This window comes from Micromys minutus (genome assembly GCF_963924665.1).
Source record: "Micromys minutus genome assembly, chromosome: 19".
Lineage (NCBI taxonomy): Eukaryota > Metazoa > Chordata > Mammalia > Rodentia > Muridae > Micromys > Micromys minutus.
The window spans coordinates 25637027-25654131 of record NC_137954.1 but is presented as its reverse complement, the minus strand read 5'-3'; the positions used below and the strand labels follow the sequence as shown (position 1 = coordinate 25654131).

Genomic DNA, 17105 nt, shown 5'->3' with positions numbered 1-17105 from the left:
TCAAAGGCCCTTGAGAGGATATGGCCAAAGCCTCAATGTGTGGTTAGAGGAAATATGGGGACTACTGACCTTGGGATAAGTTCCAAATGTCCTCAAGTGACATTCAGTCTAGTCACCCAGGTCTAAGCCTGGATGTATGTAATGGTCTTGTCATCCTGTCTCTTAGAGAATCAACCTAGTCTCCACTCCTCCCCTTCACAGCACCCTTCCTGGTGACTTTTGGGGTTATGGAGAAAGCCCTATTGGTCTGCTCAAAGGAGACAATTCTGTGTCTCACACCAGAATTTCATCTCCTGTGAGGTTCAGCTCAAGCTTGACCTCTTAAACTTCAGCTGGTCTCCTGCAGCTCCAGTATCCTCACCTTATCCTTTTCATATTGGTTGCCATGGCTACCCAACTCTTAACTTCAAAATGTTCTCACCTTTTGTTCATAGGCCAGAGGATCTCACTTCTCTGGACATCAGCATCACCTGCTACTAACCCTGGCTAGGACTCATGTCCACATGTAACCTCTTCTTCTCTCTTAGAGAGGGTTCTTGGGAAAAGCAGGCTCCTTCGTGAGGTGTAAAGAAATCCCACAATAGAAGAGCCAGTTAGCAGCTAATATCCTGAAAGGGCTCCAGGTTCCCAGAGGAAGTGGGCTTTCACAGAAGCCTGTCAGCCAAGCCTGTGATAAGGTCCTGCCCTCTGTGTGTGAGATCTGCTCCACACCCGCCTGTGAGCTAGGCTTTGCATCTGTCCTTTGTTTTTGTCCTTGGCAGAGTATTTTGACATTCTACCTTGTCATGGTCCATCTAAGAAGATTTTTGTCTTCACATAGGCTAGGGGAGCCAGTCAAAGGCATGACAGCATCAGAGACCAAGGATGGGTGGGCAGCTGGAATGAAAGGCATAAAACGTGATGATAGCCCAGTACTGTTGTCTCTGTTCTGCTCTGACTTGGGAAAACAAACATCTCAAGTGCTCTGTGTCCCCTGCCTGCCCCAGGCACTAGCTATAGGCCTGAACCCATGGCAGAAGAGCAGAGGTCAAATCAGATAAAGATAGGAATGCAGGGCCCTCTGCAGAAGGAAAGGTTCATGTGATTCCAAGACGTCACTGGCCCTGGATGCTTGGATCTGGAGACCTTGATGACCTCCCAGAGTCCTCTGGAAACTGAACCCGCTTAAATGAACCCTGGGATTAAATTGGATCCGCCAGGTGGCAGCCTTCGCCCTGCTCAGCCGACAGAGCATCCAATGCGCCAGAACCACCACCAGAGGGCCACACAAGGCCGGCAGGCTCCAGGCAGCTGGTTACCTAGCAACTGTGACGCAATGGGTCCTGTTTTCACCCTCCTCGAGGCCTCCCAGGTTATTTCTGGCAAAACAGACTGTTGTACAAGGAGTGGCTTCAGGAATCCTAGAACCGCTTCACTCTTAAGTCAAAAGAATCTAAAATGGTCCAGTGGGCCCCAAACCCCGCGCCATCCTGGCGTCTAGGGGGCTGGGCCACTACCCATGCTTCCTAGATGCATTTTCCATTCAGCGTCGTAGCCCCACAGGACTAAAGTCAATCTGTTTTCCCTAGTGGCTAAAGTCTCCTTGTCCCCTCCTTTCTAATCCAGGGCTGGATTAATGGGCGTGTGACCCTCAGTTAGACCTTGAACCTCCAGTTCTTCAGACATACTCAAGGGACCTAAGAAGGGAACAGTAAGACCCACCTTGGATTTTCTGTAGTCTTGAATCTACCCCTCCCTCTCAAGCCCTCTCTGTCCCTTGCTTCAAATTTCTTCCAGTTTGGATGACCCTTGTAACATTTCAGGGAGGTAAGTGTGGCCTGACAAGCTACAGGCGGCACCAAGAAAATGAGGCAGACACAAGACAAGGAGTGTGTTATAATGACTTCAAAGCCGGTGCCGTCTGGGCTGTGAAAGTCAAGGGGCCACTGGCCTGGCATGGGCAGTGACTCCAGGCACATCCCTGGGTCCTGAGAAATGCCTGGCCCTGGTGCTGGGTTTCTAGGGTCTATGAGTCACCAAGGTGGGGTTCGGAGGGGTCACACAGGCATGTGAAGCTCATTGTACTCGTCCTGACCATCCTCGTCAAAGTTCGGCTCAGCATCTTCAGAGTCCAGCTGCAGAAGAGAGCGCAGTGTCAGGGAAGGCAGGGGGACAAACATGTCTTGTGTTCCTCACATCCTCTTCTGAACACCTTCTCTCCCTCTCCAGGACCCCAGCTTGAAGTACTTCCCCACCCAAAACCTTCATTTCCAGTTCACCCAGAATACCCAAATGGACCAGTACAACAGCAACTCCGACACAGGATCCTGGCGTCTCTGTGCTCCATATCTGAGCATGAGAGAACTGCAAAAATTGGACAGTAAGATGACTCAGCAGATAACGCTTGCCACCAAGGCTGACGACCCAACTTTAATCCCCCGGGGTCCACATGGTGGAGAGAGAACCAACTCCCAAAGGCTGCACATACACATAGAACACATTTTAAAAAGTCGGGCACAGGGGGCTGGAGAGATGGCTCAGTGGTTAAGAGCACTGACTGTTCTTCCAGAGGACCTGAATTCGGTTCCCAGCAACCACACGGTGGCTCACAACCATCTGTAATGGGATCTGGTGCCTTCTGGTGTGTCTGAAGACAGTGACAGTGAACTCACATGAATAAACAAACAAACAAACAAACAAAGCAAGCATGGGCAAGGTCGTGCACACTTTTAATCCCAGCATTTAGAAGGCAGAGGCAGGTGGAACTCTATGAGTTTGAAGCCAGCCTGGTCTACAAATCAAGTTCCAGGTCAGCCAGGGCTACACAGAGAAACCCTGTCTGGAAAAATAAAAACAAACAAGCAAAAAATGTTGAAGAAGGAAGAGGAGGAGGAAGAGGAGGAAGAAGTGGAGGAGGAGGAAAGAAGACAGGGGGAAAGTAAGGAAGAGAAAAAAGATACCAGTTGCTACAGCTGACAGAAACAGGCCCAGGACTGAAGTGTGTGCTTTCCCACCCAGATGCTTTTTGAGATACACTCATCACAACTATCCACAGCAGTCCTGTCCTGTTCTTCTTAAAGTCCTGTATCAGCAGCTTTACCTGGATTCGTAGGTAAGTCTCCCGCCAGTTCTTTGGTAGGCTCTACAAGCCCACTATGCCCATGAGAACAGCATGTCAGACAACTCAGTAACTTTCCCCAGTGCACACAAGCCAACCGGTAGCCAACAGGAACCCGGGCATCTAACCAGTGCCCACCTGCCTTCATCCCACCACGCCCCCTCCGCAAGCCAACATCCCTTACCGCCTGCAGCTCCCTGTCCTGGAAGAGCCGGGGCAAAAGGCACCGCCTCAGAGGCACCGTGAGCAAGAGCAGGAAAGGGAAGGCCAGTGAGGCCGCCGTCGACTTGACCACCCAGAGAAGCGCAATGCAGCCCAGCTGGATGAAGGTGAACAGGTGCATCCGCCAAGTCTTCACCTGGGATGCAGGCTCAGTCTCATTACACAATGGCCATTCAGGCCCCACCCACACCTTTGGGAACATAAGCTCTCTGGGTCCCAATGGTCCTTATCTTATTCCCTCTGCTCATCCCTCCAGACTCCCTCCCACCAACTCCTGCAGGTCCCCAACTCCATGCATCTGGGCCTGACCTTGGTCACATAAGGCTGCTCAGGATGGTGCTTTGCTGGCATGAAAATGAGCAGCAGACGTTGGGACAACTGGATACCAGAAAGTGATGTGACTCCCATGTACAGGAAAATCCCAAACAGTACAGCCAATGGGATCCGGCGTAGCACAGCACCCATCACGATAGACAGGCCTGGAGGAGGTAACACAGAGCTGCCTATCCCTGACCCTGCCCTGCCCAGACAAAGGGCCTGGTAAGGGATTTACTTATCTGACCAATCTGGGCCTCCCACATAGAGATGCATCAGGACAAAAGGGAAGCAGGGAAGAGTCCCCAGTGTGAGGTGACAGGTTGGAGACCCAGGGGGAGGAGGGGGACACCATGATGCATCTGCAGATTCAGGAGGGTCAAGCCCGGGATGAGGAGGATTTCAAGCCATTGGGCCCAAGAACGCAAGTCGATGGGGAGACTGGTGCTCACCCACGAGGCTGGCAATGAGCACCCCGGTGACCCGCTGCTCCCGCACCTCCTGGATCTGGGGCTTGTCACCGGGTGCAATGGCAGTACGCATTACCGTCAACGCATTGACGTGGGTGACGGAGCGGACAGTGGCAGCTGTGAGCCAGGGCAAGCCGAACAGCCCACAGAGGCCACCCAAAGAGCCAATCAAAAGCAGGTCGAGATGGAAGCCAGAACCCTTGAGTAGCCTCCGTGCCTTCTGGCTGACAATGAGCCTGTGGGGGGGGGGGGTAGGAGGGTTGAAGGAGAAGGAGCTAGCTAGCAGGCAGGACCTGCAACGCACACAGCATTCACCCAAGGCTTCAGGGGAGGGGAGCGCCAAAGACGACAGTTATCCCTGGACCTGTCAGCTTCCTCTTTCACATTCCCAAATTAAAGTTCGCACGCTCCAGTAAACCTGAGCCAAATTCTCAGGCTGCGAACATTTAAAGCGCTACAAAAGCCAGATGCCAGATCAGACCATGTTATTTCAGTTTAACCAAAACGAGAGATGTGTGAGCATCGCTGGGTGAGAGAACACCCTGGCGGAATTCTGAGAACTTCCAAGTGCCACCCTGCCAGGGGTGCTAGTGAGAGGCACCAGGTCAAACCCTCATAAGAGAACCGAGATTGGACCCACACACCCACGCCTGTTCCAGCCTGTTGCTGTAGCTCCTCCTCCTCCCCTTCCCAACTCCCCCCCCTCACTCCCGCCAGAACCCAACAAACTCCTCACAGACTACCACAAGGCATCACTAGACAGATAAGGTACCCCTGCCTTCACCCTGAAGCCAAGCCACCCGCCCATCTGCCCTCCCTCTCCCGCCCTCTTACGCAGTGATCTGAGTCTCCATGAATATCAGGATGAGAACCAGGAGTGCAGGGACAGCAGCAGCCACCATCATCCACGGTGGGAAGGGGCGGGCACTGCCCAAGGGTGGGATGAACCATGTGCGCTTATGCGGGGAAGTCACCGAGAGCCCTGTAGGCACTGTCAGCTTCTGCATGGCAGGAAGGGAGACGTGGGTCAGAGCCAGAGGCTGCCCACAGAAGCCCATAGAACACTGCAGCTGTTCCTGCCACAGAGTTCCCGGAACTCTGAGGAGCTGCTGAAATTCACCTTCATTCTCCAAAGTCACTATTGGGGGGGGGCTGAGGGCAGAGCAGTGGAATACCACCCCCCACCCCACCCAGCTCTGAAGCTGTCAGGAGGCCTGCTGTTGGAGAGACCTGGCACTCTGTACCAGTTCACATTTATTCCTCTAAATTCCTCCCATTTGGGATCATACACAGTTAGATGCCCTGGGTAGTCCCTGGGCCAAACCTGACAGCAGCCTCTGGTGGCCTTAATGTCTTGCCACTCGACCAGAAGAGCTGAGCTGCAACCCCACTCCAGATCCTGGAGCTGGTGGAAATTTGCAGCGGCCACAGGGCATGGGGCAAACTCACCTGTGTGTAGGTGTCAGTGATAGAGTAATCCACAAGGACCATCACCAGGATGGAGATGGGAATGCCAAAATCCCCGATGATGCGTCGAGCCTGCCAAGGGCAGCCAGGTTGGAAGCGAGAGGCTAAGAGACAGGAGACACCACCCCCCCCAACCCTTTCTGGGACCAAGCTGAGGCCAGGAATACCCTAAGGTGTCCCTCAAGGTGCCAGTCCGTGTGCCAACCGCAGCTGGGAGGCACTCTTGTCTTGTTGGTGAGTGGGGGCGGGGCTGTTGGGTCAATGGATTGGCCAGGAAGAGAGGAAGAGACTCTCAGGAGCTGAGCCTAGCAGGAACAGAGACAAAGGGGACAAAATACCTTGCCCCCCAGGAATCGGCTGTTCCTGAACTTGCGCAGGAAGAAGGCAATGAGGAAGGTCCCCAACATAAGGATGAGCGACAGCAGAGCTGTATTGGGCTGGTTCCTTGGGCCTGGCGGGCCCTCTGTTGGGGGCAGGGCACTACTATTAAGTTCCAAACCAGTCTCCAGGGCCCCTTCCGGTGGATAGAATGGTAGCAAAGGATGCTCTGTGAACACCTATGTACAGAGAAAAGGATGCCTCGCTCTCCACAGGCAGATGACAAACCCAGCTCTGATGTCCCTTAATCTCCACCTCCTGACACACACACACACACACGCATGCACGCACACACAGCCCCTCTCCCCATGTCTTGCTCTCAGCAAGCTCCAGGCCTCCTTAGGGCAGGCACCACCTCCACCCTATCCTACCCACCATTTAGGACACTACCACACCTTATAGAGCTTGTGAAAAGTCTCATAGATGAAAATCAGCGAGATGAGGAAAGCAAAGATCTCCTGGGTAAATGGCGAGATGTAGCGGACAAGGAAGCTGCCCTCTGCCGCCACCAGGGCCAGGACGAAGACCACCAGCCAGAGGCCCACCCACACTCGACCGGTGAGATATTCCAGGTCCTGAGCTCGGCAGAACTAGAGATAGTAAGGAGGTTGGTTACCTACAGGTTACCATCTGCCCTGAGGTTGGTGCCTGTGGAATGAACAGAAGTAGACTCCAAGGGTACAAAGGGGGGGTACAGAGACCCAGCTCCTGGACACTTGGATAAGAGGTTGACAACAGGCAGGCAGGAAGGAGGAGCGGTACCTGTGGTAGGGGGCAGACCTTACCTTGAAGAAAGCCTCTTCAAAGACCAGCAGAGGTCCAGAGAAGCCCACCACAAGCAGTGGCTGGGCCCCCAGCAGAGAGAAGAGAACCCCAAGCACAGCCGTGGACACAATCAGCTCGGACACTCCCATAAGCCCCTCGGTCTTCTCTCCTAGGGTGGAAAGGGGTCGGCAAGATAGCCAGAGCCTGGCTTTTCCCGTTCTGCCCTTCCTCGTCTATCTCCAGCAAGAGCAGAGCAGCTGCCAGCATGGCAGACAAGGCCCCACTCACCTTCCCAAGGAAACTACAGGGATCCTGCCTTTAACCCTCATTTTATGCCCCGCCCCCAAAATTGGATCACTGGAGTCCTCTGGCCCAGTGTGAACCATAGAACCCTACAGGTGACATCTGACCCCCACAGTGACCCCGAGAGCCTCACCTAGCAGCCCCCCAAAGGTGATAGCGGGGCTGAGGGCCGCGAAATAAATGAAGAGGACGGCAGCCACGCACTGGGAGTGCAGTGCATCCCGTAGGTCACTGGGGTAGTGCGGGTACCGGCGCTTCACATCCCGCACTAGCCCCCCAAACACTGAGCCTGTCCGCTGCAGGGGATCATCTTCGGAGGCTGCCTCGGAGCCTCCCATCTCCAAAGACAGTTCTGGGGAAACAGGAAAGATTCTGATGAAACACAGGCCACTCCATCCTGTCTGGAGGTGCTGGCTGGGGGAGGGGGGCAGGTATAGTAAGACCACACAGGACTCAAGAGAGTCGGGAGTGGGCTGGGGTCTGACCTTTGCCAGGGGCCACATAGCCCCCCCGGGTGGTCATCTCCACTTTGGTCTGTTCACGCTCACGTCGTTTCCTCAGCAGCTCTCGCTGGAAGGCAGCCACGGAACGTAGTAGGTCTCGGCCTTCTACCTCCGATGGGGGAATCACAATGCTGCCGTCCAAAAACTCACTGATGGCACCCAATAGGTCCTGCCGGTCATCTGCCTGGTAGGCAGCCTCGTGAAACAGCTGGAGAGAAGAGATAGCTCTTAAGGATGGGCGAAGAGAACCCAGGAAGGAGACTTCTTCTGAGGTATCAGGGTCACAGAAGTAAGGTGGAGAAGGGAGACAGCCATAAGCACCAGGCCAGTCTAGGAGAGGATTTCAGAACACCTCCGACTAGGCAGTGCCCACATCCCACAGACTAATGAGTATCCCAAACATCACCGCAGCTAGGAGACCAGCCATGGTCAGACAGAAAGGGGGACAGTCCACATTTCCTACTACATCCAAGACACTGAGTCGGGGTCTCTGCTACTGCGTTAGCACCTTTTTCGTGCACAGACCAAGTTCCTGCTTTCTGCCCTGAGCTAACAGCTTGCCAACTCCACTCCAGAGACAGACAGACAGATCCCAGGCAGACAGGCCTAAAGAATTCATTGCAGGTTATAGGACCAACCTTGTCAGACATGAGCGTGGCAATGGAGCGCCCTAGCTCATGATAGTCGGTGCTGGTATGGCTGGGCCCCAGCATCACAAAGAGGAAGCGAACAGGCACAGGGACCTCCAGCACAGACTCCAAGAGAACAGCCTCGCTGAGCCTCACAAAAGCCGCCGCTGGCTGCTCCAAGAAAGGCACACAGCCTGCAGGAAGACAAAAGCAGTGATGGACAGGGGTACAGACGAAGCAGGCTCCGGGAGGGAGAGCTGGGTTCTTCTGCACTGGGGAGCAGTTGGACACTGTGAAAGAAATCTCAGGTCTAAAGTACCTTGTTTGCTTACGTGTTTATAGTCACATAGTAGTTGCCAAGAGGTGGAAAGTAAGGGTGTCTCATAAGGACTGCTCTTTCCCCCCTAATTCTTACAATGGTGTTATATATTAAATTAGCCATAGTCCAAGATGGTAGGAAACTGGGAATGGAGAAGAAAGGACTCAAGAGTAGCCTCCTCTAGAGGTCAGGGAGCACAGACACACGCCCTGCCTCCAGCACCCGGTCCTCCTCACCCACAAGCACGACAGTGGCCTCAGCATCCTCAGGGATCTTCTCCAGCAGCTTCAGGCTTTTCCCCCGGTGACCGTCTCCCCCAGGCATGTGGAGGGGCTTCTGAGGACGCAGAACTGGAATAGGGCTGGGACCCAGCCTGGAGGCCATGGCAGGCCCTCCCAGCCCTTGTCCCAACCCTAGGTCTGAGCCCTGCTTGCTCTCTCTCCAGTCTCTTAGGAGGACCCCCTCACCTTCCTCTATGTCCTGCCCCACCTCAGCCTTATCAGCTGAATGGCTCCCGTGGGTCAGGTTCATTACCACACCAAAAAACCCTGTATCGTCAGCACAGGGAGCCCTCTTCACCCACACACCCACAGCATGCTCGGCACGGTGCCAGGCATCCAGCCTTCCCCATCTCAACTAAACTGGTCATCTTCTAAGTTCCCAGGCCCAGGTCGGGCAAGGTACACTAACCTCCTTAGCATCAGGGTCATGTGGCCACAATGGGGCTGGTTCCCCTAGGTCATCAGCCATGGTGGGTACAGCACCATCAGGGCCATGACTAGGAGTTGGGTGGTGATTCCCCAAGACTGAGTTCACACTGGAGCTTGACGGATTTCGAGGGAAAAAACCACTGTCCTTGTCATCGTTGGGATGGCTAAAGAAGGGGACAAGGTACATTGGAGAGACTGAGATCTCAAGGAGGTGAGAAGTGAGGGACCACAGCCTGCATCCCTTCTTAATGTGAGAACTTCCTATTGGTTAAGGCTGTAGAAAGATGGAAGGGGGATAAGCTCCCATCACATTGAGTAATGTAAGTCCAGGCTGAGATCCCTCGGAAGAGACAACAGTCCTAACTGAAGCAGACAGAACCCTCTTCCCCAGTCCCTCACACCTGTGTTTCAGGAGCAGAGTCCTCAGAACACTAGCCCTGTCCTCGGGCCGGATCTGGTCAGATACAATCATGGTCTCCACCACAAGGTGAGCGATGCCCGGCAGGGTGGTCTGCTCCAGGTCCAGGAGAGCCGCTCCTGGGACACAGTGAAGGAAGTAGCCATCTGGCCAGAGGGGAGGCCCACCCCACTGCCTTGCTCCCCCACGGACGGGCAAATGTGTAAAGTGAGCTGAGGGCCAATGCACTAACAGCGGATACACATCTCACGGGTATCTGGAGGAGCATATGACAATGGAGCGCGAGGGGCCATGGCACGAGGGGCTGGGCGGTGGGAGTCGTAGCCTAAGAGTGCAGACAGCTAGAAGGTCCATTAGGCCCAGGTGCAATGCACAGTTCTGCCCCTCAGAATTTCCCAAGTGGTCCCAGCTTGCTGGGCCAGCCCAAAGGAGATGAATCTATGGTGGGGAGAAGGACCAGCCCAAGGAGCCCTACCCTGGGCAATGGTCCTCCTGAGCTCAAGCAGGCTACGGAAGGAGAGCGAAGCAACGTGAGGCTTCCCCCAGCGCTCCGTCTCCTCCTCCACATCCTCCTCGAACTTGATCCAGCGTGCTGTCTCCCGCCAGTGCGGCTCCTGGCTACGGTCCAGCATCAGCTCATTCAGCTCCACAAACACCTGTAACAGGCTTCAAGGTGAGGGCTCAGAGACTGTCAGAGTTGGGACTGTCGCAAAAGGAGAAAAACTGGATCCCAAAAGCCAACACCCTCAGACCACTATACCTCATGAGGCCTCCGATCCAGCTTCTTCTTCTTCTTTTTCCTGCGTAAGATGGGTGCCAGGCCACTGGGGCTGCCTCTCCCACCCTGTATCCGGGATGGTTTCTTCACCAAGTGTCGCCGCACCCCGGGGTTGTCCTCCAGCCGATGACCTGTGGACAAGGTGGACTTGGGCCCCAGGGATCCATCTCTAGGTCTAAGATCACGACCCACATGCTCCAGGCCCCTTCTGTACCCACTAGGTCCACCTGGTTGTTATCCCACACACATTACCCAGGTGGCCATTTCACAGATGTGGAGACAGGATCTCAGAAGTGGAAAGGTACAGTACAGAGCAACATTGTAGCATTGGCCAAGTCACAACAGAAGCCAGATCCCACGTAAACCTTTAGCCCCATCCATACCCTGAAGCCTCTGTAACAACCTGTGGAGCCATGGGTCCAATGCTAGTCCCTTGACACCTAGCTCCCAACACTTCCATATCCACAGTGCCTGAATCCCAGCCCCACTAGTGCCTTCAAGCAAGCTTATGAAGGGCTGCTCGGTCACCCTCCCACCTGCCTTGTCCAGATGAACAGCTGGAGAGAGGCTGGCTGCCCAGTTACTCACAAGCAGCTACCCCTGCCAGGGGGCTCGGGTGGCCCCTCATGGGCTCCCACAGACCATAGTCTTCAAAGTCCAGTACAAACATTTCCAAATCCTCTGAGGCCACTAAGTCACCAGTGTTGGGGGCTGGATTCCTCCCAGGGCCTTGATCTTCAGTGTCCCCAGGCTTAGGACTCAGAGCCTCATCGGGCTCCATGACCTTGTCCAGTGGGGTTGTCATTCCCCTGGTGGCCAAGGCCTCAGCCCTGGCTGTCCCAAGTGGGAGCCCCTGCCGGAGCTGCCTTTGCCCACACAGAGCTGGACGTGGTAAGGTTTCCTGCTCCCAATTCTCCTTGTCCCCCAAGTCTGCTCCTGCTGTTATCAGCACCCACCCTAGATCTGTAAATACACCCTCCCTATGACTCCCCCCATCCCACTGCTGCTGCCATCGGATTGTTCCTGTCCCTGTCCTCAGGCCCTGGCAACTTTCCATGACGTATTCAAAGCCCTAACTCCCCCCATCTCTGCCCCCGCCCACACCCTGTGAATCTTAGGAGGAGGAGGGCAGGAGACCAGTGATGCCCCTAGCCTGGGCATAGAGCCCCGTGGGTGATGACAGGTGGCACCAAAGCCAGGCACTGATAAGATGGAAGGAATGTGCCGAGATCACAGCCAGGCCAGGCCAAGGGTGGTAGGAAGGAGTTGAGGGCAGCTGCAGGCTTGGCTTGGGGAGAAGTGGAACCAGGCAGTGCATACAGCTCAGCCCTCAGCCTCCAGGCAGGTGGGCTAACCTAGAGTTTACAAAGGAGGTCTCAGGAGAGCTCTCCTCCAAGAAAAGGGTTGATTTATGCAATAGGTGACTCAGAGAGCACTCCTGAGTGACACTAAGGAAAACAGTTATGGCAGAGTGGTGGCTTAGTCAGATTTAGCTCTCTCTGCCACAGGGACATTGCAGAAAGGACTGGGTCCCTGCCACAGGGCCTCACTCACTCTTCATGTCGTCCAGATCAGCAGAACCCAGCATTTGAGCCTCCGCTTCATCAGTGGGCACCCGCTGCTCTGGCCCAGGGTTGCCCAGGGCACTGCCTGGGCACAACCGCTCTCGCAGGTCATAGCTGGCTGATGGACTCCAGGGCCGGCTCTTCTCTGTAGAGATCCGGGAAGCCCGGGCCCGGGGACTGGGGGAGCTGAGGAAGGAACATGAGCCTTTTGGTTTGATGGAAAGAGGCAAGGAACTGGCTAAGCTAAGGGGCCCCTCTGATTCCCACCAGCCCCAAGAACAAGAGTGAAAACAGAGGCTTCCTTTCCCAGCATGCTCAGTCCTTCTCACCCTGGGTCATCTCATTTCTCTGGACACCTCGCTCTTCAGCAAGGCTTCAGGCCTAGAGGACTCTTGACCTCTTGGCTTTATTCACTCTTCTCCCCCTCTTGCTCCCTCCTCCCACTTGTAAACCATGGAGACAGATGGGACTCCCCTCACTCTCTTGGCTTTCCAGGTCACACTTAAGGACACTATTCAGGGTTAGGAATCAGGTAAGTGTCAGGGACTTGAGCCAACTGCTCTGGACTGCAGTGTGTTCTGCTCAGTGAGGGCTGGGTCCAGGGAGCTGGAACTAGTACCTGCCGAAGCGCTGGGGGCTCTGATCAGACTGCAGGCCCACCGAAGGCAGGGCCTTGGCACAGGGAGCCTTAATAGAAAGACCTGGGCTGTCATCGTCATCACTTCCAATGGAGAACTGTGGACACATAGTCACAGACTTACCACTTAGCAGCCACCTTTCTCACGTCACGTCTCCACCAGCCAGCCCCTTTCCATGAGGAGGCCCTACCTTTGCTTTCTGTGGGGGGTCCGGGGGAGGAGGCTCCACAGGCTCTGCCTCAGACTCTCCCTCTTCCTCCTCCTCCTCCTCCTCCTCCTCTTCTGCTCCAGTTCCCCCCTCCTCCTGGATAGGGGGTGTCCCTTCTGAGGGGGGAGCAGAGGTTTTCTCTTTCTTCCTCTTCCTCCTGGTGTGCCGAGCAGAGGTGGGGGGCAGTCGCCGTAGCTTGTGGGGTGGAGGCAGGCGGGCTGAGAGCGGGTGATGGGTGTGGTGGGATGTGTGCCGGTGAACTGGGGGTGCAGGAGAGTGGGTTGAGACCCCTGAGGCAGAGTGGAGCTTCCCCCACAAGGAGTACACACCTTAGTCTACCTGAAGACCTACAACAAAGGCACCCTAGTCTTTCTTCTAGAGCCAGGACATCCCTCCCAACTACTGTCCATGCCCCTGCTCCTGTCATTGGTGAGGCCAAGTGGAGTGGAGACAAAAGTGACAAAGGAAAAGTCGCAAAAGGGCATAGGGAGATGTGGTACAGAAAAGAAAGAGAAGCTGAGGGAAAGACACGACAGGAAACACGGTGGAGCAGAGGGTGGGTGGGAAAGAGTGGAGGATGAAGGTCACTGAGGGAGGCCTCGGGCTAACCTCCCCTACATCTCCCCTGGTCTGGAGCCCAGCTCCCCTGACAGGTGAACAAGGCGATAGCATGGGAGGCAGGATGACTTAACATGGCATGGTGGCCCAGCACAGCGTCCAGCACAGGATGACACTGAGTGACCAAGCCGGAGGTGAGCGCAGTAATGGTGGCGATGAAGGTGATGGTGGCGAAGGCTGGAGCACTAGGGGTCCCCAGGCTACCCACACTCAAAGTCCCGTTCGCTGTAGCTGCGGCTAGGCTTCTCAGGGTCCCAGGCCGGGGTCTTGCTGATGAGGTCCCCAAACCTGCTCACAGCCAAGGTCTTGCCCAAGTCATCCTCCTCCTCTTCTACATCTGGACCCAGAGGGGGCTCCTCCAAGGGCACCCGGACCTGCAGGCCAGAGAGCCTCTTCTAAGGACCCCCTAGTTCATGAACACTCCCCACCCAACCCCAACTCCATACTTCAAGGGCCTTCTCAACACCTTCACCCTTGCCTGCATGAACATCCCCAAAACCCACTTTGAAGGCTTTCCCCCAGGCCTTGGGAGCATCAGCCACAAACGCATGAAAGACCCCCTTACTCCTCTACACCACCAATCCCAGGGTCATCCAGAGGACACCCCACCCATCTTGCCCCTCCTCCCCCACCCCACCCCCACGCATCAGTCACCTGGGGTAGGGGGGAGGCGCCCCCGGGCGGCGGGATCACCCCATTAGCCATGGTAGGGCTGACGACTTAGGAGTCTATCACTCTGGGACCCAAACCCTGGGTGAGAAGAAGGGGGCGCTGCGGAGACCTCTTAGGGAGCTTTGGGGGAGGAGGGCGGGGTCAGGAATCGCGCTGGTGGGCCCCCTCCGGAGTGCTCCATCCCCGTGCCCAGCCCGCTCTCCCTTCCGAGGCCCAACCCGGTCCAGGTTAGTACAATGTCCCCACCCGGCCCGGGGCCCACGCCTTGCCCTTAAGTACCTCCGGGCTCCGGAACCTGCGGGGCTTAGTAGAGCCGCCGCGCCCCACATCCCTCCCCGCTAGCGCTGGGGCGCGGCTGCCGGACTCCCGTCCGGCCTCTCGCCGCGCAGAGCCCGGCCGATCGGACGCAGGCGCCGGAGCCCGCAGTCCACGGCTCCACCTCCTAGCGCTCGGCTCTGCCAGCCCGCCGCCGCCCGGCCGCACAATGAGAGTGGACGATCCCTGACTTACCCCGACTGGGCCAGCGTGGGCCCCGCGCTCGGGTCCCCGCAGGATCCCACCTGCCCGCAAGACCCCTTTCCAGGCGCCCCACGCTTTGCGGGGGGAGGAGGGGCGGGTGCACGGCCCTAAATTCCCACAATCCCTCAAACACACTCCTCCACCTTGCTTTTAGCCACCCCTCCCTTCCCCTCAGGAGCCCTGGAGGAGACCCCCTTCGCACATACAAGCCTCTCCAGCTTGGACGCGAGATCACAGACCCCTGAAAGCCTTTGCCATCAACACCTCCAGTTCAGCTGATGCCCTTCAAAGGCCTGGCTTCTGGCGCAGGGCGCCACCCAACATTTGACCTTGGCACATTATCTGCCCATCTGTAGCCAGAGGCGGCTGAAACAGGGGCATTCCAATTGGGCCAACTACTCTAAAATTCTGTGGCTAAGCTTCCACTGTTCCTCTGCCCGGCCCTCCCCACTCCCGCTTCTCCAAATGTGAAGGACCTAGCTCCCTTTCCAAGGTCAGAGAGATCTTCGGAAAGAGCACCTGGACCCCAGTGTGTCCTCTGAGTCTCTGAAACTGAGCACCTAGCATAACCCATGCCCATGAAAGCCTTGAATGGCAGTCAGTTTAAGCCATGCCCCTACACCTTAGAACAAACAAAGGAAGAAGAACTGGGCGGGGGTCAGCAGGCTCCGGCAAGAGCAACAGATGTCTCCTGGCTCTGTAGAGGAAGTGGAAAAGAGGGGAGAGGAACATGTCCGAAGGTATAAGCCCTTCCAACCCCTGCCCGGCACGACCTCAGCCCCACCCGGATCCTTGGGGATTACTTGAAGTAGCTGGTTATATCACATCGACAGTTGGAACAGAGATGAATGGCTCCTTTTTTCTAGTTTACACAGTTCAGAATCCCCTAGCCAGAGAAATGCTCTTGCCACAGATGGGTCTTCCAAGAGCCCAGCATGGTGGTGCACGGCTTTTAATCCCCTCACTTAAAAGGTTGAGTGAATCTCTATAGGTTCAAGGCCGGTCCACACCCTGAGTTCCAGCCAGCCAGCACTACATAATAAAACCCTGTCTCAAAAAAACATCAAAAAAGCCAGTTTACGAATACGAATTAAGATAATCAAAAGAATACCCCTCCAGACTTGGCCCACCTCTGAGGTGATTCTAGACGCCATCACGTTGACATTTTACACTAACCATCATAGGGAAGTATTATTCCTTCCTCTGAGAACTTGGGGATGCAGGAAGGAGTATTCCACCATAGAGGGTACACCTAGGAAGAAGGTTACCCACAAATTTGGGCATCGTTGACAGATTGCAGGTTTCTATCTGTCATTTACTCCAGACTTCTCACTTTCATCCGGGTTTACAGGGATGTCAGTGCTGGCTGCCAGCTGAGCAGAAACAGAACCTGTGAATCGCCTCCCAAAAGTCAAGCCTATGAGGCCCATGGGCTGGCTTTAAATTGTGTCTCCTAAAACTCATATTCGAAATCTCAACTTCCATGACCTCAGAACGAGCCCTTATTTGGAAATAAAGCCGTCGAAGTTGTTAAGGCCATCCTTAAGTGATGGGTGCTCTTTTCTTATTCAATATGGTGTGTCTATAAAATGGAGATTTGTACACAGACACACAGAGAAAGAACACCGTGTGGAGACTGGCGGTATGCAATCACAAGCCAAGGAAATTCCAAAAGCTGAGAGGCCTGGAACAGGTCCTTCCTGAGCATCTTCAGAGAGAACTTTGATCTGCAGATTCTTGATTTCAGACACTGTAAAGCAGTTCTCTCTGCCATTTTTCATTGCAGCAGCCCCAGTGAAGTAACCTGTTGTTCCCAAACTTCATCACCCCGAACCAACTAACTTGATCTTAAGTCTTCATGGAGCCATCCCTTGTTGGGAACACTCTAGGAGAATGAATCCCTTTCACCTTTGTTCTGTCCTCTTTTTTTTTCCATATTTATTTATTATATATAAGTACACTGTAGCTGTCTTCAGACACACCAGGAGAGGGCATCAGATCCCATTACAGATGGGTGTGAGCCACCATGTGGTTGCTGGGATTTGAACTCAGGACCTCTGGAAGAGCAGTCAGTACTCTTAACCACTGAGCCATCTGTCTAGCCCCATCCGCTACATCTTAGAACCAGACCCTCCCCGACAGCCTAGAAAACTAACAGCTAGTTTTATGACAAGACAGCCTGAGACATTTTTGTCAACCTGAAAGCCCTAGGGTGCTGGGCTGTGTAACACACAACTGGTCCCCTTAGAGATTCTACTCCAGAGCGGATGTTGCACATAGTCTCCTCTCACTAGGAGGGAACACCCAACTGGTCCCTTGGAGACCCTCACTGCACCTGGAGTCAGGAACTTCAGTCTCAACTCCACAAGCATCCATATCTCTGGAATGCTGAAGTAAAACTCGTCCCACTGGGAGGGATTTTAGAAGTCCATGTTCCTCTCATTCCGAGGCAGGGTGGGCAGGAGATGTTGCCTCACCTACCACTTGTTTCCTGCTAGCTCATTCTAGTTG

The 17105-nt window shown here is 55.0% G+C and overlaps 1 protein-coding gene across 3 annotated transcripts; it reads right to left on the bottom strand.

Moving 5' to 3' along the window:
* Positions 1 to 1891: 1891 nt before the first annotated feature.
* On the bottom strand, positions 1892 to 14850 carry SLC4A3 (solute carrier family 4 member 3). Of its 3 annotated transcripts, none has more exons than XM_080932696.1 (23): positions 14801 to 14850; positions 14058 to 14153; positions 13612 to 13777; positions 12768 to 13045; positions 12559 to 12674; positions 11929 to 12125; positions 10357 to 10505; positions 10072 to 10252; positions 9580 to 9715; positions 9159 to 9342; positions 8705 to 8804; positions 8159 to 8343; positions 7503 to 7728; positions 7151 to 7369; positions 6735 to 6883; positions 6345 to 6539; positions 5910 to 6128; positions 5554 to 5643; positions 4939 to 5105; positions 4087 to 4340; positions 3629 to 3798; positions 3282 to 3455; positions 1892 to 2114 (listed from the first exon to the last, which is right to left on the bottom strand). In XM_080932696.1, the coding sequence occupies exons 2-23, from the start codon at positions 14106 to 14108 to the stop codon at positions 2037 to 2039; spliced, it is 3684 nt and encodes a 1227-aa protein (XP_080788822.1). In that variant the 5' UTR covers positions 14109 to 14153; positions 14801 to 14850; the 3' UTR covers positions 1892 to 2036. The 3 variants fall into 3 exon arrangements, with proteins under 3 accessions (XP_080788822.1, XP_080788824.1, XP_080788823.1); XM_080932698.1 differs by lacking the exon at positions 14801 to 14850 and adding an exon at positions 14586 to 14668; XM_080932697.1 differs by lacking the exon at positions 14801 to 14850 and adding an exon at positions 14355 to 14475.
* Between the last annotated feature and the right edge of the window lie 2255 nt (positions 14851 to 17105).